General features: G+C 42.5%; 1 protein-coding gene across 1 annotated transcript in view; it reads left to right on the top strand.

The window, feature by feature from the left end:
- Positions 1 to 519: 519 nt before the first annotated feature.
- The window catches only part of LOC137807736 (uncharacterized), a 42,805-nt gene continuing 19,932 nt past the window's right edge, over positions 520 to 23,392 (top strand). The window contains exon 1 of the mRNA XM_068608518.1: positions 520 to 1,008. Coding sequence (XP_068464619.1) covers positions 520 to 1,008 — 489 coding nt within the window. The remainder of the gene's footprint in view (positions 1,009 to 23,392) is intronic.

Genomic DNA, 23,392 nt, shown 5'->3' with positions numbered 1-23,392 from the left:
GTTCCACTGGCCACCGCGCCACCTGCAGCTGAGGCCCAAGAGCCAAATTTCCTGGAGGACCCCCCAAGCGCCTCTACGCCATACGTGTCAGCAGGAGGGGGCCCCCCTTCAAACACTTCAGCTGCAGAAAATGTTCCAATCGGGGATGAGGTTGCTCAAACCTCTCCAATTCTGATCACCGAATCCCCGATCCCGTCGCCACGCCAAGAAGCAAACACTGAAGATCCTACTAGGGAAGGTGGCGACGAGAACCCACAACAGGCCCACCTGGCGCCTCTCCAAGCCGCAAACCTTCCCCTTGAGGTCACAAGGATGTGGGAACCTCTAACCGCCAAACTAAAAACCATAGCAGAGGATATCCCAGCGATTATAACCAGGGCTGTGGAAGGCTCAACCCGGAGGCTCCAAGACGACCTCTTCAACCTCAGAACCGAAAACAGCACCATGAGGCTCGAGGTGGAGAAGTTGTCTGCCAATCTGACGCTCGCGGAGATGGAACACTCCCGAGTAGAAGACGCGATGAGCACCGAGCTCAGATTGGCGCGCCAGGAGGCCACTGACCTTCGCCGCAAGGTTCATCAACTTGCCCAAGAGAAAATCGAATTGGAGAGCAAGATCGTGCCTCTTCGCACCAGGGCGGCCGACCTGGAGGCTCTTATGAAAGCTGACGCCGCTAAGGTGCAGAAACTGGAGCAGAGGTCGATCGACCGAGAAAAGCTACTTGGGCAAGTAGAAAAGGCGAGGGACGACGCCACGGCTGATCTCGTTGAGGCCAACAAAGAGAAAGGAAAGGTGGCTGCTGAGTTGGCCCAAGCACAATCGGAATCCAAGAAGATTACTGAAGATCTTCTCCAGGCTCAAGAGACCAACGAACAACTCAAAAAACAGGTTGAAGAGCTGGAGCGACAGAATCAAGAGCTGAAAAAGCAAACTGAAGACCTCGAGAAGCGCATTGAGGAACTTCAGAAACAGATTGAAGAACTCAAGCTGAACTCTGCTCAGATTCTGGCCGCTGGATTCGAAGCTGCGCGGGAACAAGTCGCTTGCCTATTCCCCAATCTGGATCTCAGCCTGGTGTCGCTGAACAACGAAGTAGTAAATGGAAAAGTCGTTCCCGCTGAAGACTAATCAACTCTTCTCCATCTGCTACTTTTATGATTTCCCTTGTATATACCTTGTAACAAACTTTTATGTTCCTCGTATATATGTTCTAAACTGTTATCCACTGTTGCCTGTTAATGACAAAGGTTTTCGTTTTCCCCTTCATAACTTCTTCACTCACCTCAGCTTTCCTTGCTTGCTTAACTTTATCGGACTTAACTTAACGATTTTGCAAACACGACCTTTTGACTTAACTGCTTCGAACCACTTCAAACTCAAGTAATAATCACTTTAACCAACTTGTATTCTTAAGGCAACTAACCTTATCGCAAGAATACCCTTCAAGCGGCGAACTGTAACTCAATTATTGGCTCAAACACCGTCCCACTCGACCTGCTTCATCAAACAAGTCTTTTAACCTTTTCGCCGCTGTTTGAACTTTTCCCGATCGCCAAGAACTCTTGGTAACGTTAGCTTTTCCTAGCCTCATGCTTTGGCAATCGTTTCTTTGCATGGGGGCAGAGACGCCTTTAGGGATCTCTCTCTACCCTCCTGGACTTTAGAACAAAGACCGGCTGACTAGGTGTTCTCTTCAAACCTACCTTAGCCACCTTCCAAACTTCTTCCACCCTCTGCGCCATACCTGAACTCGTTCGAGACGAGAAGGATTTTATCTTGCCTAAGCTCGCATGTAAGCGAGAAGGTCTTTAACTCGCCTGAACTCGCTCATCGGCGAGAAGGTCTTTATCTGGTGCCTCAACTTGCCCAGGGTGTACATCTCCTCCCCCCTGGATGCACTGAGGACCTTTCTCTTTCTCGCCTGCGCTCGCTCGACGGCGAGGAGGTCTTTAACTGGCCTTAACTCGCTCGACGGCGAGAAGGACTTTATCTGGTGCCTCAACTTGCCCAGGGTGTACATCTCCTCCCCCCTGGATGCACTGAGGACCTTTCTCTTTCTCGCCTGCACTCGCTCGACGGCGAGGAGGTCTTTATCTTGCCTCTACATTGCCCCAGGGGTTACATCTTCTCGCCCCCAGAAACACGGAGGACTTTTACTCTTTCTCGCCTGCACTCGCTCAACGGCGAGGAGGTCTTTACTTGCCTCAAAACGCGCGAGGGCGTTGAGGTCTTTCATCTGGTGCCTCCGATCGCCGAAAGACGATGAGGACTTTAAAAACTTAACTGGTGCCTCCAATCGGCGAAAGACGATGAGGACTTTAAAACTTAACTGGTGCCTCCAATCGCCGAAAAACGATGAGGGCTTAAAAACTTAACTGGTGCCTCCAATCGCCGAAAAACGATGAGGGCTTAAAAACTTTAACTGGAAAACATGCGACATATCTTTTCTTGCCTTAAATCACTTACAAGTGACAAGGTCTTTCTTCAAAACTTTTGGAAAACAGCAAACATGCAACCAGAAAACGCCTTATACTTCGAAAACTCTTCTTTTATTGGGTGGCCTCATTAAAAACCCTCCTTAGGGAAAAAAGAGTGCCCCCTTTCAAACTGTTTCATCAGAGACATTGTATTATGACTTTGTGTTTGTCTTTACTTACAAAGCTCTTAACTATAGTACAACTTCAGGTGTGTGGCATTCCAGGTGCGAGGAATCGCCCCTCCTTCCAGCGTCTCTAAGCGGTAGGCTCCGTTCCCGAGCGCCTCGGTTATTCTGAACGGTCCAGTCCACTTGGGTGACAGCTTATTCTCCATCTCGTACTGGTGGGCCTTCCTCATCACCAAGTCTCCTTCTCCAAACTGCCTTGGCATCACCTTTGAGTTGTATCTTCGTTCAACCCTTCTCTTCACAGCTTCAGCCTTCAACCTCGCCTCTTCCCTGACCTCATCCAGTAGATCCAGGTTCAGCCTTATTTCCTCATTCGAGTCTTCCTCTACGAAGTTCTGGAATCTCGGCGAGCTCTCCTGGATCTCCACCGGAATCATGGCATCACACCCATAGACCAAGCTGAACGGGGTCTCATGGGTTCCTGACTGCTCGGTGGTGTGATATGCCCAGACTATACGGGGCACCTCCTCGGTCCAACCTCCCTTGGCTTTCTCAAGCCTTCTCTTCAAACCTCTCAACAACACCCGATTAGCTGACTCTACCTGGCCATTTGTCTGAGGGTGCTCGACGGATGCAAACACTTGTTGAATTCCCACCCCTTCGCAAAGCTTCTTCAACAGGTGGCTTGCAAACTGCGTCCCATTATCTGACACCAGGCGTTTAGGCACTCCAAACCGACACACGATGTTCTTCCATACAAAACCTTCGATTTTGTGTGCGGTGATCTGGGCCACTGGTTCTACTTCAATCCACTTGGTGAAATACTCAATCGCCACCACCAAGTACTTCATCTGCCTGATCGCCAGCGGGAAAGGTCCCAGGATGTCGATTCCCCAAGTATGAAACGGCTAAGGGCTATAGATCGACTTCAACTCCTCGGGAGGTGCCTTATGCCAATCGGCGTGCTGCTGGCATTGTTTACAACTTTGGGCATACTTCTTGCAATCTTCTCTCATGGATGGCCAGTAGTAGCCTGCACGGAGAGTCCTCGCGGCCAGAGCTCGACCCCCGACGTGGCTTCCGCATATACCCTCGTGGAGCTCTGCCATGATCCTCGTGCACTTCTCGCCGTGTATACATTCCAGGAGCGGGTGAGTGAACCCAAACCTGTACAGATCACCATCAATCAACGTACACTTGCTGGAATTTTTCTTTACCTTCCTAGCTTCTGCCGGGTCAAGCGGGAGGAGACCATCTGCCAGGCATCGCTTGTACTGTATTATCCAAGTGTCTGGCTCATGGGTGGTGCAAACCTGCATCACGTCCACCTCCTCTCCTCGACATGCTCTAATTCTCGGCGATCTCAGAGTTTCTTGCGTCAAGGACTTATGGCTTCTCGCTGCTCTCTCCGTCGACTTGCTTATTTGAAGGACCAGGTGATCTGCTACAAATGCCCTTGGCGTCTTCAGAGTTTCTTGAATCACTGTCCTCTGCCTACCCCCCTTGCCTGAGCTGGCGAGCTTGGCAAGCAAGTCAGCTCGGGCATTCTGCTCTCGGGGAACATGTACTACTTCAAAAGAGGCAAAGGAACTCTTCAATTCCTGCACATACGCCAAGTAAGCCGCCATTTGTGGATCTTTAGCCTGGAACTCGCCTGTTACTTGCCCCGAGACTAGCAGCGAATCACTCTTAGCCATCAGCACCCTAGCTCCCATCTCCTTGGCCAGTAAAATCCCGGCGATCAGCGCCTCATACTCTGCTTGATTGTTGCTGGCTTTGAAGGCAAATCTCAACGATTGTTCGATTAGCACGCCGTTGGGTCCTTCCAATATGACTCCAGCACCGCTGCCCTGCTGGTTCGACGATCCATCCACCGAAAGTACCCAACGGAAATCGTCTCCTTCAACCCGATCGCCTCTGATGAGAGCTCAACCACGAAATCTGCAAAGATTTGCCCCTTGATCGGGCCTCGGGGCACGTACTTAATATCAAACTCTGACAACTCTACCGCCCACTTCACCATCCTTCCCGCAACGTCAGGCTTCTTCAAGACCTTCTGGATGGGCAGGTCAGTCATCACCAGTATTGTGAAACTGTGGAAGTAGTGGCGCAACCTCCTCGCCGAAAACACCACAGCCAGCGCAGCCTTCTCCAGGGCCTGATATCTCGTTTATGGGCCCTGCAACACCTTGCTCACAAAATAAATAGGCTTCTGAGCCTGATCTTGATCCTGGGCGAGCACCGCACTCACCGCCCTCTCAGTCACAGCCAAATACAACCTGAGAGGGACCCCCTCCAGCGGTTTGCACAGAACAGGCGGGCTCGCCAGATACTCCTTCAGTTTGACGAAAGCTTCCTCGCACTCTTTCATCCAAACAAACTTATTATTGCGCCGCAGACATTGAAAATAGGGATGCCCCTTTTCTCCGCTAGCTGACACGAAGCGAGATAGGGCTGCCATCCGACCTGTTAGCTGTTGGACTTCTTTCATCGTAGCTGGGCTCCTCATCGCCAAGATGGCGGCACACTTGTCTGGGTTGGCTTCTATTCCTCTTTCAGTCAAGAGGAAACCCAAAAACTTTCCAGCCTCCACGCCGAAAATGCATTTCTCCGGGTTGAGTTTGAACTTGAACTTGGCGATCGTCGTGAACAATTCCTCCAAGTCTGCAACGTGCTTGCTCTTTTCCTGCGAGGTCACGACCATGTCATCGACGTAGGCTTGCACGTTCCTTCCCAGCATTGGTGCAAGTACTCGATCCATCAGCCTCTGGTACGTGGCCCCCGCATTCTTCAGCCCGAACGGCATCACCTTATAGCAGTAGCACGATCTCTCCGTCATAAAGGCTGTTTTCTCTTCATCCATGGGATGCATCTTGATCTGATTATATCCCGAGAAGGCATCCAGGAAACTCAGCAGCTTGCACCCTGCAGCACTATCAACCAGGGCATCAATGCTTGGTAAAGGATACGAATCCTTTGGGCAAGCTTTGTTCAGATCGGTGAAATCGACGCACATGCGCCATTTCCCGTTACTCTTCTTCACCAGTACGACATTTGCCAACCTTTCAGGGTACTGGACTTCCCTGATGTGGCCTGCGGTGAGGAGTTTCTGTGTCTCGTCCCTGATCGCCTGCCTCCTCTCCTCGTTGAATTTTCTTCTCCTTTGTCGCACCGGTCTCACCATGTTGTCCATCGCCAGATGATGGCACAAGAAGTCGGGATCGATCCCGGGCATGTCCGAAGCGGACCATGCGAACGCGTCCAGATGCCTCTCAATCACCCTGGCGATCTGGTCCTGGAGCTCAACCTCCAGAGATCTTCCCAGCTTGAAGATCTTTCCTCCGATCTCCTTTTCGAGCCACTGCTCGACAGGTTTTGGCCTGGATTCTCCGGCGATCACCGCCCTGGCGATTCCCTGCTCCCTCGCTTCCTCAGGGCGATTCCGCGCCTCTTCCTCCTCCAGACCAGCATTCCTCTCGCCCAGCTCAGCGTCCACCATCTCCACATCTCTTCCGACGACCTCCTCTGTTACCGTCGATCTGGGCTTCCCACCGGGAGGTGGGGTGGTTGTTACATAACTCACTGATCTTTTGTTTTTCAGGATATTCTCATAGCACCTTTTCGCTTCTTTCTGATCAGACTTGATCGTGATCACCACCCCTTCCATGGACGACAACTTTACCTTCATGTGCCGAGTTGACGGAATGGCGCCTATCCTGTTAAGCGTGGGCCTTCCCAACAGGATGTTATATGCTGAAGGAGCGTTTACGATGAGGTACTTGATTTTCTCCGTCCTCGACCCAGCCTCATCAGTAAACGTGGTTCTCAGCTCTATGTACCCCCTGACCTCCACCTGGTCACCAGCGAACCCATATAGGCACCCTCCATAGGGCCTTAGCTGGTCAAGGGGCAACTCCAGCTGCGTGAAAGTCGGCCAGAACATCACGTCTGCCGAGCTTCCTTGGTCCACCAGAACTCTGTGGACCTTCCTTCCCGCTGTAACCAACGAAATAACTATGGGATCGTTCTCATGAGGCACAACGTCCCGAAGATCCTGCTTGGTGAACGTAATGTCCACTTCCGGCGAGTGATCTTCAAACATGTCCACTGTCATCACCGATCGCGCGTACTTCTTCCTCTGCGATGCGGTGCATCCACCACCTGAGAAGCCCCCTGCAATGGTGTGGATCTCCCTGTGGATAGGCATCTCGTGTTGCTGGGCATCTCCACCTGCTGGCTGGGAACTCGACGCTCCCCCCGTCCTCCTGTCCAGCAGATAGTCATTTAGGAACCCGCTCTTAACCAGATCGTCGAGCTGATATCCCAAAGACAAACACGAGTCCAAAGTGTGGCCAAAACACTGGTGGAACTCACACCAGGCGTCCGGCTTTGACCCCAGCACCTTGTCGCCCACCTTTTCAGGCGCTTTCAACCTAGCAGATATGTTAGGAATGGCGATCAGATCCGCCAGCCCCATGACAAACTTGTGCTTAGGCGGGCGATTGTATTCCCGACGTGCTGGTTGCTGGCGTGCTTGGCTCCTTCCCTTGTTCCTCCTCTCGTAAGGATGGCGAGTCCTCTGGTCCTTCCTGGCCGCCGCTGCTGTCTCCAGCACCCTCTGCGGCTGGATCCTGGTCTGGGCGCGTGGCCTGGCGGGAGCCACGCTTCCTCTCTTCTCGGCGACTTCATTCTCGTCAGCGATGTGAGCCACCGCAAGTCGCCTGACTTCAGCAAATGTCGCAGGGTGAGCCCTGATCAAGGCCTCGCAGAATGGTCCCGGCTGCACGCCCTTCTTGAAGGCATAGACCAGCATTTCTTCATCCTTGGCCGGCGATCTGACCATCTGCGCTCCAAAGCGATTCAAGTATTCTCTGAGGGACTCTCCCTGGTACTGCCTTATATCAAACAGATCATAAGACACCCTGGGCGGTGCCTTATTCACGATGTACTGCTCGACAAAAATCTTCGAGAACTGTTGAAAATTGGTTACGTGGCCGTTAGGCAGGCTCACGAACCATTCCAACGCCGTTCCCTGGAGCGTACTCACGAACATCTTGCAGTAGACGGCGTCTGACCCTCCTGACAGCATCATCTGCGTATGGAACGTGGTGAGATGAGCCTCAGGATCCTCCACGCCGGTGAAAACAGCCTTAACCGGAACCACGCTCGCGGGAATGGGCGTGTCCGTGATCGCCTGAATAAAAGGCATGGGAAAAACACGAGGTGGCGACGATGGCGCAACCTCTTCAGCGGCAGAACGCCCTTGCTGCTCCTGAAGAGCTTGACGCAGCTCCTCAGTCATCTTCCTGAGCTCCTCGTTCCTGGCGCGAGAGGTGACCAGGTCCTCATGCATTCTCGCCTGCTCTACGCGTGAGGCTTCCACAGTTGCCTGCAACGAACGCATCATCTCCGCCATCTGCGCCATGGTCATGGCAGCGGCGCCTTCAGCAGCGACAGGTGCCACGGGCGCAACCGGACTTGAGCGATTGCTTCTCATTTTTCTCATGAAACTCAGCGAACCACAAAATGCAGCGGACGACACTTACTTCAGCTACGATCGACTCAGCGATCAATCGGAGAAAACTGTGCGAAACTGCGCAAGAAACTCAAGAACACCGTAAACCTTCCAAGAAAACCACAACTTCACCAGAAACCCTACGAACAACCGATCGAGCAAAAGAACTCAAACTCCACCGAACAAACCACGCGCAAACAGCAGGAAACCTCGCTTCACCGAACAAAACTCGGAACGAACGGTGGAAAAATGCGAATTCACCGAACGAAACTCAGACAAACAGCGAACGATGGTTGCACCAGCACACAACCACGCCAAAACTTCGAAAACCTCCACGAACTCACGCTGTGGATGGGAGCAAGTTTTACACGGCCCCACGGTGGGCGCCTGATGATCCTGCCTGTTGACCGGAACGCTGGAAACTGCCTCGTCAAAGGATCGACGTGTGCACCGCCTCGAACCTCCGTTCGTCTTCAAGATCCACCTCAAGAACCTGCAAAGAAACAGGGCGGCGCCGCTGCGGCCGATCGCACTCCAACGCCCAAGTCAGTGACGGTATCACCAAATTCTAAGAGAACAAGAACCGTGCAAATCCTCTCTCACAGTCAGCTATATCACTCGCAAGCGTAAAGAGTATGAACTGAACGTGCGTACCTCAGAAAGTTCGTTAAGAACTCTTATATACCTGGTGGCTTTTCCTCTCCTGGCAGTTACAGACTTGGACACGTGTGATGTGATTCCAATAGCCACATAGAACAAGATTCTTGACATTTTTAGGAATCACCTAGAGCTGGAAAATATAGAGGCACTTTTTCTTAGAGTTGGATCATGGTTCTAAGTCAAGAACTCACCAATAACAAGTACCAAATCCCAAACTCATTTGGATGAACCAAATATTGTCAAATTGAATCAACAAAGGAAATTAAAAAGAAAGGACCGAACAGAATTGTACCAAAATCAAATGTACCGAACAGAATTAAGAAACAAACAGAATATATGTGCTAGAAAATTAGAAGAACCGAAACAACAACAACTCAAAACACAAGGCAACATGAACAAATTGAAGAAGAAGAAAGGAAGGAGAAGAGAATGCTCATGAAGATGGAAGAATGGTTGGATGATCACGCCACTAGAAGTATGGATGCTCCTAGATGAGTGTGCAAGCCGCCACTTGAGGAAACCATGGTCCTTCAAGATAAGACTAGAGTAGAAGGCTCAAAAGCTCTCCAAATGCTCACTCCAATTTTGAGTATAGTTTCTTTAGATAAATTCAAATCTGAATTTTACAAAGAGAGCACCTCTATTTATAGCCTAAGATGCTGAAATGTAAGCTACACAAATTCAAAAAAAACTCCCTCCCAAAAAGCTTCTAGAATTTGCGCCTAAAACAAGGCATGAGGAAGGTGTGATCCTTTCTCTCACTTTGGCACCTCCTTATTTACTCCTACACCTATCTACTAATACACCCCCCCTAAGACTCTTAACTAAAGACTAAAAGATGCTTTAACAATAGAGGTTTCTAATGTTTCCCTCTAAGCACCTTTCTAAACAATATTTATTTAAAACTTGGCCTTGCCCTTCATGGGATGGTCTTTGGGCTTTTGTGGGCTTTGGCCTTCTTGGGCTTGGGCTTGGGCTTTATCTTTTGCAAAGATTAACAAGAAAAACTTTAAATGTGAAGGCGAATGATCTTGTTCTTCATTATAAAAAGCCACCTTTAGTTGATTCTCATCATACTCCCCGAGTTGGAGAGAATTCGCCCACGAATTCTGAATCCCTGCATATAACAAAGCCAATGTACTTTTACAATCAAAAGAGTAAGAAAAAGGAATACATGACTTAGTAGAGGGAATCAAAGGGATTGCAGAAAAGGAGGTCCTATGAATCAACCAAGTTGGAAAAATTTGTTTGGGAATGATGATATTTTTGGAAAAAGACCTCTTAAATGGTGAAACCCATTAGGAGGTATGAAAAAATCATCCCTAACATATTTTAACCAAGGTGGTGTTGAAATAGGAACCTTGGGTAATGAAAAAGATAAAGAAGAAGAAGACCTTGGAGGGTCCATTTGAGGTATAGCACGAGTCAACATGATGGATTTAGAGGAGAAAATGGTGTGACTCGGTGTAGTACTTACTTCTTTTTCTTTCTCATTTTCTCTTTTAGTTTTCATTTTTATTTGGTCCTCATGAACCTCTTTGGGAGAGAGGGGTTTTAATATAACCTTGCGCCCTAGGAAGGAAAAAGACATTGTATTGGATAGGCCATCATGTAAAACATGTCTATCATATTGCCAAGGCCTTCCTAAAAGAAGATGAGAAGCTTCCATGGGCACAACATCACATAAAACCTCATCTTTATACTTTCCTATAGCGAAGTTAATGAGGACTTGTTTATTCACCATGATTTCACCTACTTCACTAAGCCATTGTAATTTGTAGGGCTTGGTATGAGAGATAGTGGGTAAGGCTAACTTCTCCACAACTCTTGTACTAGCCACATTAGTGCAACTTCCCCCATCAATAATCAAGGAACATAACTTGTTGTTGATAAGACATCGGGTGTGAAAAATATTTTCTCTTTGAGTATCATTCAAAGATTTTGGAATTGTGCCCAACATACGTCTTACCATCAATAAGTCACCTTCACAAGGACTTTCACTCTCATTTTCACTTGATGGTCTAGAAGGTGAAGAATGCCTAGGTGAAGTGGAATCATGCTCACTAACTACAATGCCTTCATGCATGTACATACTTCCTTTAGAAGGGCAATTAGCAGCAATGTGACCATATCCCAAACATTTAAAACACTTTTGACTAGACGATTTAATTGGGGATTTAGGCCTAGAAGTAGATGGCGTAGGATCCTTGGGTTTGAAAGAAGAATCTTTGGAAGGATGTTTAGAAAAAGAATTTTTGGTTCTCCAAGACTTGGAGTAGTATCCATCATTGGAAGCATTTTTTAAAGAGTTTTTCTTAGCAAGTTGGGCTTCCACCTTCATTGCAAGATGAACTAAAGAGCCCAATGATGAATACTCTTGTAACTCAACAAAATCTTGAATATCCTTCCTAAGACCACTCACAAACCTAGCAATCATAGCTTCCTCACTTTCCTCTAATTCAATTTTAAGCACAAGCGTTTCTAGCTCTTTATAATATTCATCCACATTTAGCGTGCCTTGTTGAAACCGTTGGAGTCTCAACATGAGGTCTTTCCTAAAATGTGGGGGCACAAATCTAGCGCGCATTTGATCCTTTAAAGAGTTCCAAGAGTCCACGGGAGGACCCTTGTGATAGATAATGTCCTTTACAATTCCATGCCACCATTTCATGGCATAATCACTAAACTCTAGGGTGGCTAGCTTAAGCTTATGCTCATCTTGGATCTCATGGATCTCAAATATTTGTTCACACTTAGCCTCCCAATCTAAATATACATTAGGATCACTTGAGCCATTGAAACAAGGAAGCTTGACCGAAGGTAGCCTAGCCTTTGCATCTTGGTAGTAGCCATTGCCATAGTGAGGTCTCTCCCCTTGGTTGTGATGTCTATGTCCAAGGAATTGGGGTGGAGTTCTCCTTCTCCTATGGTCATCTTCACGGCCAACATCATTTGAAGAAGCTCTTGAAGATGGTCTATGAGAATGATGTCCATCATGGATAGAAGGAGATGGTCTAGCTTGTTGGACCTCCATCTTTTGCATTTTCTCCTCCAACCGTCTAATGGTTCTTTGAGCTTCATGTAATTCACCAAGGATTGAAGCTTTGGAAGGAGAATTCTGCTTGTAGGATGCATCACTTGAAAATCCAGCCATTTGTAATTAAAAAACAGCAAACACACAAAAACAGCAAACAAATTAAAAATTAGCAAAAACAGTGAGCTTTGGCAATGAAACTGCCGAAGTGAAATGAAGCTGAAAAAAGAGATCACTCTCAAAGAAACAATGTTCTTGCACCAATCTGATCTTGAGGCCTTGGAATCCTCAAATGAAATATGTCAAAGCAAGCACACCAATCTTAAGAGCAAACCACCACAAAACCAAAGAAACAATAAAGACAAACAAGAAAAGGTATAAGCAAGGAAAGGTAATTGCAAAAGGAATACTATATGTAAGACAAACTCAAAGAGTAAGAATGAAAGACAATCAAGAAAATAAAGAACTCAATGAGAAAAGTAGGCACACAAAAGAATACCTAAGGAAAAGCACTAGAGTAGATGAAGAAAACAAAAAAATTTAGCTACTGGAAAATTTTTTTTTATGCAAACTGTGTTTGATATTCACTGATTTAACTGGAACGTTGTAGAGCGAACTGGATTATGAAATTTATACCACAGAAACTTCAAGATGTTAACTCAATAATGGCACTGGAATCAATTAAAAACAGTAAGCCAATTGAGAGAAATAAATTTTTTAAAATCACTGCCAGATTACCGTATTTTTTCGGCAGGAATGTACACTTTTTTTATTTTATTTATCATTTTTTGTGTACTTCATATTTTTGAATGATTCTTTTTTCTATTCTTTTCTAACACTTTGAATATCTCAAATCCAGAATTTCAGAATTTTACAGTACGTAAATCAAATGCAATAAGGAAAAACAGTAAGCACTTTTTTTCAGAAACAGAGGAATCCTAATAGGAATAAAAAAACAGGATGATGAACTAGCAAAGACATAATAGAAAATGATGTATTGGAACTTGTATAGGTCTAGAATACAAGTATGAACTCAATTCTAAAAAGAAAATGCACAAAGGATCAACATCAATTCAGAAAATTATATGACACCAAAGCAAGAAACAATCAAAACAATAAAAGTACTACTAGAAGTAATGACATATATGGAATAACATGACTAAGACAAAACTTGACATGATTCAAAAATTAAAAGACACATCACAAATTGTAACAAGTGAAAGGAAGCTTAAGGTAAACTCTAGGAAGGATAATGCCATTCCAAAAGAGCAACCATACTCATAAGAATTATGAGTGCCATAAACCTTTCCACAAACACTTGGAGCAAAAGAAAAACAGCAAGAATACTCAATTAAAATTCTAAAACAGAAACTTAAATTGCAAGAAATTAAAGAGCTCTTGAAATTAAAGTGCACACAACTCAACAATTAAACAAGAAGAACCTAAGACTCATGATACCACATGATGTGATTCCAATAGCCACATAGAACAAGATTCTTGACATTTTTAGGAATCACCTAGAGCTGGAAAATATAGAGGCACTTTTTCTTAGAGTTGGATCATGGTTCTAAGTCAAGAACTCACCAATAACAAGTACCAAATCCCAAACTCATTTGGATGAACCAAATATTGTCAAATTGAATCAACAAAGGAAATTAAAAAGAAAGGACCGAACAGAATTGTACCAAAATCAAATGTACCGAACAGAATTAAGAAACAAACAGAATATATGTGCTAGAAAATTAGAAGAACCGAAACAACAACAACTCAAAACACAAGGCAACATGAACAAATTGAAGAAGAAGAAAGGAAGGAGAAGAGAATGCTCATGAAGATGGAAGAATGGTTGGATGATCACGCCACTAGAAGTATGGATGCTCCTAGATGAGTGTGCAAGCCGCCACTTGAGGAAACCATGGTCCTTCAAGATAAGACTAGAGTAGAAGGCTCAAAAGCTCTCCAAATGCTCACTCCAATTTTGAGTATAGTTTCTTTAGATAAATTCAAATCTGAATTTTACAAAGAGAGCACCTCTATTTATAGCCTAAGATGCTGAAATGTAAGCTACACAAATTCAAAAAAAACTCCCTCCCAAAAAGCTTCTAGAATTTGCGCCTAAAACAAGGCATGAGGAAGGTGTGATCCTTTCTCTCACTTTGGCACCTCCTTATTTACTCCTACACCTATCTACTAATACACCCCCCCTAAGACTCTTAACTAAAGACTAAAAGATGCTTTAACAATAGAGGTTTCTAATGTTTCCCTCTAAGCACCTTTCTAAACAATATTTATTTAAAACTTGGCCTTGCCCTTCATGGGATGGTCTTTGGGCTTTTGTGGGCTTTGGCCTTCTTGGGCTTGGGCTTGGGCTTTATCTTTTGCAAAGATTAACAAGAAAAACTTTAAATGTGAAGGCGAATGATCTTGTTCTTCATTATAAAAAGCCACCTTTAGTTGATTCTCATCAACGTGGCTCGCATCCAGCTGTACACGTGCCATCATCTAGAGGCTCCTTGACTTGGGCGCTGCTTCTGACTCTCATTTTGGCTAAGTTACTTATGCATGGTACTGCCGAGTGCATAGCTAACTTGGGAGTGCGATCTCTACTGGAACTGGCGAGTTAAGGGCCTTCATACACCTTCCCTGTGGTCTCGCCGGCCGCCTTCATAATCTGCTTCTCCTTCGTCTTTGGCGATGTGCTTGCTCTGGCGATCTCCAATAACTAGGTCGCCTGAATCTACATCTGGCGACTTCATCTTCAACCTGGTGATCGCCGATTCTGGTAAGCTGGAGATCGGAACACGCCAACTTAACAACTGGCGACTACGCGAGCCCCCCGACTTCCTTCCCTTCTGCCAACCTGGCGCCTTGTCAACACGCCTATACTGTAGCAGGATGCCACGTCATCACTCCCGACTACCAGGGCGGTACAACATTCAAGAACTCACCAAATCACAAGTAACCAAGCCAAACTCATAAAGAAACCCATAATATGGCAAATGAACCGATTAAAATACAAAAGAACACAAATGAACCGATTAAAAACACAAATGAACCGATTAAAACACAAGGAAACTCAATTAAAATCACAAGAACAGAAAAATAAGAAGAACTACTGAATAGAAACACAAATCAAGCAAGTTTAACCGATTGAAATGGATAGAAACAACAAAGACATGTTTTGGAATGAAAATGGATGAAGAAGATGAAACGAAATAGGAAACTTATGTGGTTGGAGTTCTTGGAGATGAGCACGCCACTTCAAGGGTGAAAGGCTTCAAGATGAGTGTAGATGCCGCCATTTGAGGTTGGTTCCAAGAATGCACTCAAGATGAGACTAGAAGAGGAGAAGACACAAGTCTCTCAATCACTCACCAATTTGGGAGAGGTTCTTTACTCAAAATATCAATTCTATTATTTCAAGGACTCAAGCCCTCCTTTTATAGGAGAAAGGATTGGTCATGAGTTACAAAGAAGCTTGCAAGGGAAGCTATCCAAGGTTGCCTTACAACTTTTCCACTTCTAGCGCATAAAATGAAGAGTGAAGGGACACCTTCTAGACTCTTCCTAAAGCTAACGTCTAAAGATGCTTTACACAAGAGGTATCTTTAGGTTTCCCTCTTTAGCATTTTCCTAAACACTACTCTATGTATTTTAAATTTTATACAAAAGAAACTACAAAAAGAGAAAACAGTTGAAGACTGCTTCCTAATTCTTTAGATTTGCTCCTTGTAATGCTTTGAGGTAAAAAGGATGATGAACTAATATGTCTCTGAGCATCTTCAACTTCTACCTCTTTCTCTTCTTCTTCTTGATCTCCATCAGGAAGTAGGCTTCAAATGTTTTCTCTTTTTGTAGTTTCTTTTGTATAAAATTTAAAACACATAGAGTAGTATTTAGGAAGCTGCTAAAGTGGGAAACCTAAGACACCTCTTTTGTATAGCACCTATAGGCCTTAGTTTTGGAAACATCTAGAAGGTGCCTCTTCACTCTCCATTTAGGCGCTAGAATTGGAAGAGTTAGAAGGCTACCTTGTAAAGCTTCTCCTGTAAGCTTCTTTTGTAATAGGTCACTGGTCTTTCTCCCTATAAAAGGAAGGCTTGGGTCTTTGAAATAATAAGATTGATTTTGTGAGTAAAGAACCTCTCCCAAATTGGTGAGTGAGATTAAGAGAGACTTGTGTCTTCTTCTCTTCTAGTCTTATCTTGAGTGCATTCTTGGATTCTCAAGTGGCGACAACTACACTCATCTTGAAGTCATTCATCCTTCAAGTGGCATGCACATCTCCAAGAGCTCCAACCACATAAGTTTCCTTGTTCTTTTCATCTTCTCCTTCCATTTCCATTCCAAAACAAACTCTAAAACATGTCTTTGTTGTTTCTTATCATTTCAATCGGTAGAACTTGTTTGCTTTGTGTTTATATTCGATAGTTTCTTTTAGTCTATTGTTCTTGTGATTTTAATTGTGTTTCCCTGAGTTTTAATCGGTTCATTTGTGTTCTTTCTTGTTTTAATCGGTTCATATGTCATAATATGGGTTTCTATATGAGTTTGGCTTGGTTACTTGTGTTTTAGTGAGTTCTTGAATGTTAAGAACATTGATCCAATTCTTAAAAAGTGCCTAATCATATTCCAACTCTTGTTGAATCCATAACATGTTCATGTCATATCTCTATCATGTTATTGGAATCATATCAATTAATCATTTACTTGTCTTCATGTAGAGAAAATGCTTTCCAACATCAGCAAGGCGGAGCTAGCTGAGCTTACCAAGAAGATAAGAGCAGCTGCCAGCCTGCCCAAGGAGTCTTTGACATAGAAGAAGAAGGCTCCAACTATGATTTCATGAACTTCAACCGATCAAGACAAGCATACCACTTCAGGGCTCATCTTCAAGAGGAAGTGGAAAGCGACCACTCCCCCTTCCGAGCATTCACACTCAGACGATCAAGCACCTCACCGAGAGGTTATCACCATTTAGGAGTGCGAAGCCGAGAGCTCAAGGGGAAAGGTTTGTGGGACCCCGACTTCGATGACCCAGCCCATGGTGAGGCTTTCTTCCTGCCCAGCGAGGACAAGGCTAGGCTGATGGTCCATGATGAAGATCACCTACTCCATGACGCCTTGAAGCTATCTGGGAAGCATTTGCCATGGCTTTTCTAGTTAATGCTAAGGCAAAAATTCAAAATGATGTCGAGGATCAACAATTAAGGAGAAAATGGAGCTTCAAAAGAAGGTAGAACGCCTCCGGGCTGAAACCAACCGCTTGATTCATCTACACTAAGAAATTGAGCGACTCTGAGCTGAAAATAACTGCCTGAACAATCTATACCAATAAGCTAAACGACTCTAAGCAGAGAAGGCCCAATAGGCCTCGAGCCTATCTGAAGAGAGGAGTACACTTTTATCGGAAGTCGACAAGTTGAAGAGGGAGGTAACCCGTAGAAAGGAAGACCTCACCAAAGCCACTGAGTCCTTTAAGCAAGATGCTGCTCAATCCTGCCGAGTAGGATTCGAGGCAGCCTTGGAACCTATGAAGCTCAAATACGCCTCTTAAATGGCATGTCCGTGTCGGACACACGTATCGAACACCGACACTCGTACGACACTCGTAGGACATGTATCAGTGAAGTGTCCAATTCAAAAAATATTTGTTGTATTTCTAACAATTATAACACGGGTCTAACACAATTTTAAAAAGGAGAAATACATTATTTTTCTAAAAACTCAAACTTATTGCATAAATTTTTATTATGATTATAAAAATAAGGAACAAATCCTTTTGAACTTGCCATGAAAAACATCTTTTTGCTCCAAAAAAAATACCTGAAACATGCTTAGTGTACATAAATCTTTATAGTCAATTTATATAATTCATAATTATATAATATATAGATCCGTGTCCCGTGTGCTACATTTTAGAGATTATATGTATCTCCGCGTCCATGTCAGTGTCTGTGCTACATAGTTTGGAACAAGCAGTGGTTATCCATCCCACCCTGGATCTTTCAAAGCTTGACCCGGGTAAAACCGTGGTTGATGGCCAATTAAGGGGGGATTAATTCAAACTCTTTATGGAATGTAGTATTTATTTTCCTACCAAACGTACCTGACACTTTGAACCTTTTATTCATGCTTATCTAGCGCTTTCAAACTCTTTGATGCATATTGTTTTTTGTATCTCTAAAGAGTTTATTTTCATGCACCAATGTTTTGCTACTTAACTTAACCCATTCTTTTATCATAACATAATTAATATAACAGGGTTTTGCTAGCATAAGTGTGGGAAGTAATAACTTTGTTTTTCTTGATAGAAAATCTACCCTTTGTGGTTAAGACAACCTCTCACTTCAACTTCATACGCGCCCTCCTTTTATCTGGACATTCACTACATAACTTCATTTTGCAAGTTAGGTAAAAGGCATGACACCTTGAGCAGTTATGCTTTACAATATGAATTCAGTATTTGTTCCACGATATCCCACCTCACAAGGCGCCTGCTTGGATATTTGCACCTACTCCGAGCTCGATCGACATAATGTGCACTATCTCGAATGATTCTCCTATTTAACTAATACTTATTGTTCCCGTCGGTTGACTCGCTTCGCCAGTTGACTTGAACGGAAACCTTTGCCCCTCCTATCTCCGCCTGAGAATCGCACTTCCTTGATCGAAGAAACTCTGACCTGCAAAGACAAAGGGTGCCATGACGGTCGTTTGCACTTCGACGCTCAAGTCAGTATTAGGGCAAAGAAACACCAAGTGTATAAAGTAGTTTCAGTCTTAGAAACTGTGTCGCTTGCTAAGGTTCTTAGCACCCTTTATATAGGTTGAAACTAGGGTTTACCTTGCTTCCCTTACCCATGTCTAGGGTTCCTTGGAGAATGTCCCTGAGTCGCTATTTACATAATCTTAGCGTAATCTAGCACATAAACTTCCCTTAATTAGAGTGCAACGACTAACAAGGTGGTCGCCTGTGTACCAACTTGAGCACCTAATATCTGGCGCCATCTGTTCTGCGGGTGCCCTAACTGTTCACGTGCCATGGATAGAGCTTCCCTTGGAAACCCTAATCCTAATGTGCCTTAGCGCCTCCAAGGATAACTCACTCGTGTCGCGCCCGAATGCGCTATACACACCACCTACATGGATCCCTCGTGAATTAGGCTTTCCTTATATCTATCATTTTAACTGATAACTTAGTATAATTCTAGGGCCCACCTTACGTGGCCCAATACAACTATTCAGACCATCGACGTCCGATCTCTCCCTCTTCTGGCGAGGTCTGATGTCGATCTCCAACATCGAGGTCTATGGTACCGATGTCCGAAGACTGACCAACACCCTGATATGCGCATCTGGGGCCCACCTTGTGTGGCCCATCTTTGCTATCAGGCACTGGTGCGCGATGTCTGAGGTCAGTCTCTGGAGTCGATGACCGAGGACTGGTCGGTACACTTATCGCAGGGCACTTATACCAGGGTAGTTGTGCTTACATGAGTTAAGTTGTCTTACCATGCACCAAATCAAATAATTCATCCAATCTATTTAACTCGCAGAGCGCCTATACTCAGATAATCGTACTTATGTCGAGCTAGGTCGTCTTATCGTACACCAAATCAAATAATTCATCCATATCACTTCAACTCGTAGGGCACCTATACTCGGGTAGTCGTACTTACGTCGAGCTAGGTTGTCTTATCGTACACCAAATCAAATAATTCATCCATATCACTTCAACTCGCAAGATACCTATACTCAGGTAGTTGTACTTACGCCGAGATAGGTCGTCTTACCGTACACCATATCAAGTAATTCATCTACAAAAATACATTCATATGACAAGGCGCTTATACTCGGGTAGTCGTGCCTACACCGAGCTAAGTCGTCTTACCATGTACTTCATCAAATAAATTCATCTTCACATGGCGCCTATACTCGGATGACTTTATTCATTCTGGACTAGGTCATCTTATGATGTGCCAAGCCAAATAATTCATCATACTAATTTACCATAAAGAGCGTCTATGATCAAGGTAACCATACTTACGCCGAGCTAGGTCGTCTTACCGTGCACCATCTATGTTACTCAATTCAGGCTAACTTATTTCATACATCATCTTCCAAGAACGAATTTATTACTAGGTGACCTCATTAAAAAACCCCTTTTGGGGGAAAAAGAGCATCACCTCAAATAGCATAACATTCATAGGGAAAGAAATAAGAATTCAAATGTCTGAACTGAAATAAAACTTGAGGTTTGTCGCGTTCCACGTTTGTAGGATGAGTTCACCATCTTGAATTTTTAGCCGATAAGCTCCATCGCCCAACACTTCTATGATCATGTATAGTATAAAAGTTTGGTGTTGTCCTGCCTTTTACTGTCGAGCTACGATAGGACATAATCATTTGTCATTCTCGACACATGAGTTATGGCAAATTTGTCAAAAGTGTTTGATCTTTGTTTCATAAATCTCCTTTTTTTTTCTTTTGTCATAGAGTTAAAATCTAAATATACGCTATGAATAATAATGTTTAGTAGAGCAATGGTTGTAGACCGTGAACTAGAACACCAGGTAAGTTCCCAGGAAAGAGAGGTGGATCACCAATGGACGCGCTTAAATACCAAGTCTTTCCTTGCCAGAACTTTCCTAGACATGTACTTTTTTACACTGCTACTCTCTATATCCAATACAAGAATAATTTCTCTCATGGGAGAGTTCACGATAATTATGATGATGAAGCGGCATCTAAGTTTCAACTGGAACAACAATTGTAGATCGTGAACTAGTACACCAAGTAAGTTCTCAGGGAAGAGAGGTGGGTCACCAATGGACGCGCTTAAATACCAAGTCTTTCCTTGCTAGAACTTTCCTAGACATGTACTCTTACACTACTATGCTCCATATCCAGTAAGAAGAATAATTTCTCTCGTGTGAGAGATCATGATAACGATGATGATAATAATATAACAATAGATTTAAATGATAATAAAAATTTGTATTGTCTTCAGAATAACATGATAACAGATTAAATATATTTGCGGCTTTCAGACTAATATGATAACATATTTAAATAATAACAATTATATCCTTTATCTTCAGAATAATATCCCAAAAGACTTAAAGATTATGATACTTAATTATTTATGTTATCTTCAGAATAACATGATAACAAATTTACATATATATGTTATTTTCATAATAATATGATAATAGATTTAAAAATAACAATCATATCTTTCATCATCAGAATAATATCACAACAGACTTAAAGATAATAATTAATCATTTATGTCATCTTCAGAATAACATGATAACAAATTTACATATATATGTTATTTTTATAATAATATGATAACAAATTTAAGCTATAACGATTATATGTTTCATCTTCAGAATAATATCACAACAGTCATAAAGATAATAATAAATCATTTATTATCTTCAGAATAACATGATAACGGATTTACATATATATGTTATTTTCATAACAATATGATAACAAATTTAAATAATAACAATAATATCTTTCGTCTTCATAATAATATCAAAACAGACTTAAAGATAATAATTAATCATTTATGTTATCTTCAGAATAACATGATAAAAATTTTACATATATATGTTATTTTCATAATAATATGATAACATATTTAAATAACAACAATTATATCTTTCATCTTCACAAGGATATGACAACAAGCTTAAAGATAATAATTAATCATTTATGTTATCTCCAAAATAACATGATACCAGATTTACATATATATGTTATTTTCATAATAATATGACAACAAATTTAAATAATAACAATTATATCTTTCATCTTCAGAATAATATCACAACAGACTTAAAGATAATAATTAATCATTTATGTTATCTTTAGAATAACATGATAACGAATTTACATATATCTATTATTTTCATAATAATATGAACAATTATATCTTTCATCTTCATAATAATACCAAAACAGACTTAAAGGTAATAATTAATCATTTATGTTATCTTGAAAATAACATGAGAAAAGATTTACATATATCTGTTATTTTCATAATAAAAGATAACAGATTTAAATAATAACGATTATAACTTTCGTCTTCATAATAATACCACGAAAGACTTAAAGATAATAATTAATCATTTATGTTATCTTCTGAATAACATGATAACAAATTTACATATATATGTGATTTTCATAATGATATGATAACAAATTTAAATAACAACAATTATATCTTTTAACTTCACAATGATATCACAAGAGTATTAAATTATGAACCATTTATGTGATTTTCATAATAACATGATAATATATTCAAATACAATTATATTTATTATCTTCACAATGATATCACAACAGTCTTAAATGATAAATAATTTATGTGATTTTCATAATAATATGATACCAAATTTAATTAATAAAAATTATGTTTTTTATTTTCAAGAATCTCAACAGATTTAAATGATAATGATTATTTATGTCACGGTAATTAGCGGGATCAGTTTTACCTACCACCATGATTTGTGGCAAGGTTGAGGCCTCGCTTCCTTCAGATCCCAGCAGTCCTTGCCTTGCGTTTCTCATCAAGGCAGAAGGCTCGATGGTAAATGTGGATGGGATTAGATTTTATCGGGCCCGATGGTGGACGCCAAATGTTCTCGTCGAATGACTTCGGTCAGTCTCCGAGTTGAACTTCATTTTTGTTGGGTTCAATAGTGTCAGAGTTCCAGAGGGGGGGGGGTGAATTGAGCTTTTAAAAATTTCAAACAGATTCATTATTTTATCAAAACAGAGTAAAAGAATCGATTTAAATTGGAAAGAACAGATTTATTTTTCTGTTTACTTTAACAGAACAGTATTTCAATTATAACATTTTCAGAAATTGAGAGCATTGATCAGCACGCAATGTATCACATTAATTTGTGTAGATTCAGAACAGAGAATTGAAACAAGATACAATCTTTGAATATTAAACTTCACAGATAAAAGAATTGTGTCAATTGATGTATTTGATTTTCACAGACCTACTCACTTCAATTATCACCAAATTAGACACACTGATTACAACAATATATTTAGATTGATTTTCCAAATAACAAGAACAATATGAACACACCCAGAAAGAACATATTCCATTTTAATTGAACAAATTTCTTTTCTGTCAGATTAACACATGAAATAGTAAATGAGTGTAGAGATTAAGGAAGATTAAACACCACAAAATTATACTGGTTCACCCAAATGAGCTATAACTAATTCAATTATTCTTGTATTTAATTAATTATCTTTTCCACGTAAACTTACTAAAAACAACTGGGTTGAGCTTGTAACGAACTTTTGGGCCCACGCCCGACCTAGGCCGAGCTAGGCATAACTCACACAACCGAGCAGATCATACCTAAGGTAATGTTAGAATAAGAAAAAAAAAAGTTGTAATTATGGAATAGATGTTCTTAATGGGTTAGGCAATGGATTTAGGTTGCAAAAGGTTTTTGTAAGGCTTTTGAGCTAAGGGATTCAAGTTTGAAAGGAAGGATTCAAGTTCTTGGAGGAATCTTGAAGCTTTCTTGAA

Source organism: Phaseolus vulgaris, chromosome 11 (assembly GCF_000499845.2).
Source record: "Phaseolus vulgaris cultivar G19833 chromosome 11, P. vulgaris v2.0, whole genome shotgun sequence".
NCBI lineage: Eukaryota > Viridiplantae > Streptophyta > Magnoliopsida > Fabales > Fabaceae > Phaseolus > Phaseolus vulgaris.
This window is presented reverse-complemented; position numbering and strand designations above follow the sequence as displayed.